The sequence below is a fragment of the Plasmodium gonderi genome, assembly GCF_002157705.1.
Source record: "Plasmodium gonderi DNA, contig: Chr05, whole genome shotgun sequence".
NCBI classification, from domain to species: Eukaryota; Apicomplexa; class Aconoidasida; order Haemosporida; family Plasmodiidae; genus Plasmodium; species Plasmodium gonderi.
This window is the reverse complement of record NW_021628930.1, coordinates 301,957-309,492: the sequence shown is the minus strand read 5'-3', so window position 1 is coordinate 309,492 and position 7,536 is coordinate 301,957. Positions and strand designations below refer to the sequence as shown.

At 31.5% G+C, this 7,536-nt stretch overlaps 2 protein-coding genes across 2 annotated transcripts in view; both read right to left on the bottom strand.

Moving 5' to 3' along the window:
• PGO_050850 (hypothetical protein, conserved) overlaps nucleotides 1-3,922 on the bottom strand; it is a gene marked incomplete at both ends in the record, with an annotated part of 4,493 nt that extends 571 nt beyond the window's left edge. The window contains 4 exons of the mRNA XM_028686463.1: nucleotides 1-2,526; nucleotides 2,813-3,094; nucleotides 3,394-3,518; nucleotides 3,755-3,922. The exon at nucleotides 1-2,526 is cut by the window's left edge and continues 571 nt beyond it. Coding sequence (XP_028542264.1) covers nucleotides 1-2,526; nucleotides 2,813-3,094; nucleotides 3,394-3,518; nucleotides 3,755-3,922 — 3,101 coding nt within the window. The remainder of the gene's footprint in view (nucleotides 2,527-2,812; nucleotides 3,095-3,393; nucleotides 3,519-3,754) is intronic.
• Nucleotides 3,923-5,409: 1,487 nt separating this feature from the next.
• PGO_050840 (hypothetical protein, conserved) lies at nucleotides 5,410-7,172 on the bottom strand (the record flags this gene model as incomplete). The annotated part of the gene is made up of 5 exons (XM_028686462.1): nucleotides 5,410-5,465; nucleotides 5,738-5,894; nucleotides 6,114-6,275; nucleotides 6,601-6,710; nucleotides 6,974-7,172. The coding sequence occupies 5 exons, from the start codon at nucleotides 7,170-7,172 to the stop codon at nucleotides 5,410-5,412; spliced, it is 684 nt and encodes a 227-aa protein (XP_028542263.1).
• Between the last annotated feature and the right edge of the window lie 364 nt (nucleotides 7,173-7,536).

Below are 7,536 nucleotides of genomic sequence, written 5' to 3'. Positions count from 1 at the left end.
TCTTTTTGTTCATTTCCCCCTTGTGTTTTATTATTACTCTTGCTGTCACTCTTGCTGTCACTCTTGCTTCCATCATTAATTCCATCATTACTTCTATTATTCCTATGATGGTTATGCTTCTTCCCTTTTAGAAGACTTACATTGTATATACACTGTAGAGTCAAGTTCGCAATTAGAGGTAAATATTTGGCATGAAAATATTTTTCAAAATCTTCTTTACTATCCTTAAGTAAAAAAAAAGATGGCAAGAATTTTTCCAGATACAAATAAACATGTTGATATGTGTTCTCATTATAGATAATTCTGTAAAATGATTTAATGACATGCACTTTTATTTTTTCATTTGATTTGTTCATGCAAAAAAGTAAAAACGAGACAATTTCTTTGTTTAGTGAACTATCGTTCAAGTGGTATATAATACAGTACAGCATTTCTAACGATAACACTTTAATAGATTCATAAGAAAGTGAATTGTATGATGTGATTATCATGTTTACAAATTGATGTATATCTTCATTAAATCTCCATCTATAGTGAATTTCCCTCCTGTTGACACGCTTGCCTAAGTGCACAGTCTGACAAATGGGATGTCCACTTTTTTTTTCGTGACTCTCTTCCCCATGCTTCAAGTAAAATTTTCGAAACAGGGGAGAGTAAATTTCCCTCTTGCAAATCTCAAACCCATTGAAAATATCTATGTAGCTTTTTTCTTCATGAAAAATTCCATTAAAGACGGTTTTGTAAAAAGTTAAAAAATTTTTGTAAAATTCGTGAGCATTTTGGTATGACAGGATGGGAAATGGAAAACAACACGTCGATAGGTAGGCCCACTCGTAAGTTTTTTTATTCTCTTCATTTTGGAATTTACTTTGGACTTTATTTTTGGTTTGCTCCCTTGCCATCATTTGTGATCTCACCTCCCTCCTGTAATCACGCCACTGCTGCAACATCTGTATTTTCACACGGTTATCCAAATTACTATCCCTGATATATGTGTGCATCTGGTGTCTGTTAACTCCTGTTGTAAATTCATTAACAACATTCATGAAATACATCAATCTCCCAGTGTGCTTCTCTTCCTTCTGCATATTCCTACATTTCAATGTTGTGTGAATATTGAAGGTACTTCTTCTTTCATCAGGTACATGGTAATGATTTTGGTTATAATGGTGTTTACGTGGATTCTTTGTCTGATGTTGATTTTGGCCATTTGCCATATTTAACATAACATATTTGTCTCTATCTTTTTGTGCGAATATATCCAAATGAAACAAAATGAAAGGCAAATTAAAATGGATCAACAAAATAAACATGTCAGAATTTTTAAAAACTGGGTGTAGCTGAAGTGTTGTCAAGGGGAAAAAAATATATTTGTATGTACTCGGGAAAATGTAATATGACCAATAGTTAAAAATTTTAAATATGTTATTATTATTTTGCAAAAAAAAGTGATTAATTAAGGAGTACACAATCAATGGATGTTTTGCTAAATTCACAATTTTCCATATTTTGTAAGGCACCGCCTTTTCTCTTCTTTCTATTTGATAGTTGTGTCTGAGATGCCACTTTTCCTGTCTGAACTCCAGTGGCGATAGCTCCAGTGCTTCTTCTGCATCATCTGCTTCCTCTGCTTCTTCTGCATCATCTGCTTCCTCTGCTTCCTCTGCATCCTCTGCATCCTCTGCTTCGTCCTCCTCTTCATAATACTCTTCCCCCTCATGATCTTCATTAGACGTTGTGTCTCGATTGTCTGTATCGAAATCATGAGAAGAATGCAAATTGCGGCTCAAATAAATATATTTTTCCCTTACCCCTTTGCCTTGACAATTCAACAATTCGTAATCGCTATGTGCGTAAGGGATATCATCCATCGAATCATACGCATCTTTATGATCACAAATATCTGTTTTCATTTTAAAAAGTGCTTCATTCCCCTTTTTAGATGTATGTGTTAAGCTTTCTCTTCTGGAATTATTTTCATTCGTGGAACAGGAAGTTACATTATTATGTAGATCATTGTAAATATTAATGTAATTAACGTTATTAATATAATGATAATTGTAATGTTTATATTTGTCTATATTCATTTTGACATTTTTATTTTTTTGAAAATAATTTTCTTCTTCATTTTTTATCCTTTTATTTATGAACGGCAAGGATAAAGCGTGAACAAAATTTTCACTGTTTTTTTTTTCTGAAATATTAATAATATTATCAATTGGAATTTTTTTTTTTTTTTTTTTATTTGTTTTCACATTTCTCTTGTTTTTTTTTGATACTTTTATTTGATGTTTTTTTTTTTTTTTTTTTTTTTCTTTATTTTCCATAAGATGGAACATTTCTTCTTTTCTCCTTCCTGAATAAAAATAATTGCCTTTATTATTATCACTGTAATTCTCTTTCAGGAATAAGTATGACACACTTTTATCATTCAACAGAATTTCTAGAATCAATATCCCGAGGTTAAATATATCACCCTGTAGTTTCAATAATCGTTGCGCTATGTCCCTCCGTTTGTCTTCACACCTGCGGTAAAGGATGAACAAAAATTGGTGTACCTATTTGACTCTGTGTCATGAGTTGTTATGTAAATCTCCTGGTGCCATAGGCATTCCCACCCCACCCTTACATTAATATTAATTTAAAAAGGGAAGTGTAAGATGGGTGTAAAAAAAAAAAAAAAAAAAAAAAAGGACACTCTTAACATACGAAATGTAACCGCATGGATATGAATAATAAGAAAATTTGCTTGATCAGCAGCAAGCCACCCTCTCCCCAAAAAAATAAAATAAAATAAAACATGCTAACATACCTTACACTTGGAATGAAGTAAAGATAATTGTTCAGAATATTAATATCCGTTATAAAAATGTTCATATTATTCTGAATAAGAAAGTTTTCCGTCTTTATGTGACCATGATAAATACCTAGTGAGTGTAACTGAATCATTGACAAAAATATTTGAAAGAGAACAAAATAACAAAACGATTTGTTGTTCTTTTCGTTTAAGAGATAATGGTCCAAATTCTTATAAATAAATTTTCTATATATGTAAATGTTGTTTTCATAGACACTCATTCGATTGTACGGTAGGCTGCAGGGTCAGGTGGAGAAGGAAAGAGACAAAGGTGAAAAAAAAAAATGAAGACTGCGAATATATATGTGTGTAAAAATGGAACGCAATAATATATACATATATATATATATATATACTGCACCTGTATCGATAGCAGTATGGAGTATTCTTCTTGATGTAACAAATGTGGTAAGAGTCCCACTTCTGTATGCATTTCATGGAATACCAATAAAACTTGGATTCTCCTTTCGGAGGAACAAAAGAAAAAAAAAAAAATAAAAAAAAAAATAAAATAAATTATTTCTTGAAATGCTTACACGTTTGGGAATAGGTCAAATGAAAACAGAAATTTAAGTGTATATAAAATCCTTTTTATTTTCTGCGTTTCGCCTTTTAATTTGCATATTTTTATGAGCACATGGCCTTCATTCTTGTTAATTCCCTAAAAGGGGGAGAAGAAACATTAAGAAGGTTTATTTATTCTTGTCATTTTGAGTCTTATGTGTTTTTAACTCATGTTCAGGCACCTATGACGCTCAATTTTGAGTAATGTGAGATGCACTCTCTGAATTCTCCATTTTTCATTTAATCGGCCAAAAAATTCTTTTTTCTCTCTTTTTCTCTCTATCTCGCCATTTCCATTTCCATCTCCACCTCTATGTCTCGTTTCTGGCATACCTCCAAAACATGGCAGAAGGAATTCAGGGTGTAACAGTTCATGAAAATGAATTGCTCATATTTAAACAAATAACTGTAAATGTTGTAAAGGTTGTTCAAATGCTTGCAGTAAATCTCGTCCAGCTGAGTGGAGCTGCACCCCACGTTGCTATACAGAGTATTTCCCATTTTTTGTAATTCAGCATACGGCACGGCATAAGGAAGGACATAAGGAGCGATACACAAACGGGTATATGATAGGGTACACGAAACTGGGGTGTGGATAAACAAAAAATTAACAGAGCAAAAATGTGACAAAACGAAAAAATGACAAAACGAAAAAATGACAAAACGAAAAAATGACAAAACAAAAAAATGACAAAACAAAAAAATGACAAAACGAAAATCTGATAAAACAAAAAAATGACAAAAAGAAAATCTGATAAAACTAAAAAAATGACAAAAAGAAAATCTGATAAAACTAAAAAAATGACAAAAAGAAAATCTGATAAAACAAAAAAATGAAAAAAAGCCTGCCAGATGGTATGCAAACGAACGAAAAAATTTGTGCGTGCCGGCATATAACTAATAGCAGTGGTGAGTTGAAACATTCACCATTCTACTCCTGCACTGAATCCTAAATACTTCATCTTCTGTTCTCGTACTCTTCGAATTTAAACTTAAGAGAAAAGTACTTATATGGATAGAAAAGAATAGTGTTAACGGGGAAAAAAAAAAAAAAAAAAAAAAAAAAAAAACTTAATGTAATATAAGATAAAAAAAAAAAAAAAAAAAAAAACTTAATGTAATATAATATAAGATAAAAAAAAATACACTTCACCATTATACATAGGGTTTGGGGGATTACATCCCCCTTTTTTGCCCATTATCACACGTGTGTGTGTGGGGGGGGTATCCATATGAAGTCTTCATAAAATGTAACATATTCTCGTGCAATTGTATCTATGTTTATCATTTAAGCTTTTTTTTTTTTTTTTTTTTTTTTTTTTTACAAATTCAACAAGAATATGGGATTTGTGTGTATTCATGTCGATGTGAAGGTTAACGGATTCGCAAGTTGTTCTTTATTTTGCATGTTATTTTGATTTATGCAATAATATATTTTTATATTTTTACTCCTCTGCTTTTTCCCTTCCCAATTAAAAAAATTATTTTAAGTGTTCGTTCCAATTTATCATATGTGGCGCTATTCATTTATCAGAAAGAGGTAAGGGAAAAAAAGAGGAAAAAAAAAATATGTTCTCCCTTTAACATTTAACGTAAACACAAAAAATTAAGAAGGATGACCCATCGGGTAGCATTCAATAATCAGTAGTTGCACACAATGACAAAAAAAAAAAAAAATGAGAAATCCAAAAAAAGTCTCGTAAAAAAAAAAAAAAAAAAAAAAAAAAGTGATTTCAAAAATTGTTAAAAGAAAAAAGTTTGTGTTCATAAAAGTAGTGGTATGTTGAAATGTGTGTAAAGAGCTATGTCCTCTTTCCCCCTATTGATGTAGGAAAGAGGGAAAAGACGCCAAGTGAGGAAACCAAAGTTGCGACATAAGTAAAATAACATTGTAGGCCTAACGGATTTATCTCCATCTTACATAAATAAAAAAATCACACATATGTAATAATCATACATGCGTATTTGTCACTGAACTTATTACATTTTCAGATGTCCAAGTAAAGATCACAAAACAATTCTTCGTTGCACCACTTAGCTTCCCCTGAAAAAAAGGGAAAATGCAAAAATGGAAAAAATGTGAGTAAACTAAAAAATGAAAAAGTGAATAAACTGAACAATGCAAAAATGAGTAAACTAAACAATGCAAAAATGAGTAAACCACCAAAATGAAAAAGTGAGTAACCCCCAAAAATGAATAAAGTGAACAATGCAAAAACGTATATTCATCACACCCCTCATATTTGTCCGTTAGACGAACTAAAAAAAAAAACTACGATAAGAAGAAAAATTCATGTTGAACAGTCCTATTCATACCTTCCTCAAATTCAGCATCGATCAAATTAATTTTTCCCTTTTCGAACAGTTCCCTCCCTGTGGGATTATCTGATGTGTTCATATTTTTTATTTCTGCGAAAATATCCTTGTAAAATTCCTTCCGCCACGCGTCGAATTCTTCTTCTGTCACTCGGTACTGTAGGATCAAAATGTGTGGCCAAAAGTTGTGCATATGTCTATGGCATATATCCTAGGCAGCATACCCATATTCATGTTCACACACACATATATATATATATATATACATATATATGAACATTTACATGTAAACGTAATTGCCCATACAACACACACTTCCAAAGCATCATGCATTTTGAAAGCGAAAAAAAAAAAAAAAAATAATAAAAAGGCGTACCCTTTCCTCGCACAATTCCTTCAGCTCCAAAACATTTTCATAATCATCTGCTTCCACCTTGTCATCTGAATCCTCATCATTTATTTCGTCATTTTCCTTCGGTTGTCTTTCTAGCATTTCATCGTACATAGACTTTTCTTTAATGTCTTCGGTTAGATAAGACTGTCAAAAAAAAAAAAAAATTATTGGGTAGTAAGATAAGTACATGGTGCAATGGGGGAAAATAATTTTTGTTCAGGTTAAAATTTATCCTTATGTATTACCCTTCACACAAGTGAACCACTTGCAAATGTGGTTGTTAGAAATATATGCACACTTATCTCTACAGTCATATGAATGCACACTTGCAGGTAAAAAAAAAAAAAAAAAACACACACACACACGTGAGCATTTATTGAATATATATAATCCATATGGGGACAGAAATACGAACAAAAATGAATTCTCTCCCTCGAACGAACAAGGTAAACAAGTTCTTTCATAGTACCCTTATATTTTCCACTATGTTGTAAATCATACTGTAACCCATGTTGTTTTCAATAGTCTCTATAATACGCTGCTCGACATTTTCCATTAACGCATTTGTAACATTTTTACCTGAACATACATGCAAAAAAAAAAAAAAAAAATTTAAGTGTAACTTGGGGTGGCGAAAAAAAGAAAAAAAAAAAAAAAAAAAGGGTGTTGTCCCTTAAAAGATGGTTCAAGCACGGAAATATAAATAGACGTATACGTACATACACAGATAAAATTATGTATGCGCAAGTAAGCTTCACGATGAGAATTGTGTACGACAATATATATGTTCGTCAAATGGAAAATGCAAAGAGTTATACAGACAAGCGTGCAACCAATATTACCTTCAACGATCTTCCATATTGGTGCCTCTTCTGGGTATCGTTCCGTGTATTCAAATTGCAAGTAGAAGGATATTTTTTTGGCTTTATTTTCAATCAGTATTTTGAAATTATTCTCATTGAGGCAAATAAATTCATTGGTACATTCGTATAAAAGTGACAAGCTCTCCTTTTCTGCTAATTGCTCGCTTTTGTAATCCATGTTTGTTTTTTTGGCGTGCCTTCAGATGTAGCACATGTGTATGTATATATATGTGTATATTTTTGCTTTCTTGGCCATTTATATATAAGCATATATATATATATATATATATATATGTGTGTGTATAAATGCATTATCTTCTAAAATCACGTGAAAGAAAACATCATACTGACTTCAAAGTCGGTACGGTTTGCTGCACAAACTTTGTGCAACTTGCAAATACTTTCACAAATTAATTTGGAGTCCTTAGCTTGAAGGAATTTTAGGGACCTTTGTGACGGCCATTTGGAAGAGTATCATTAAAAAAAAAAAAATTCAAAATTGAAAAGCTGAAAGGTTAAAAAACTCAAAAATAGAAGAATTG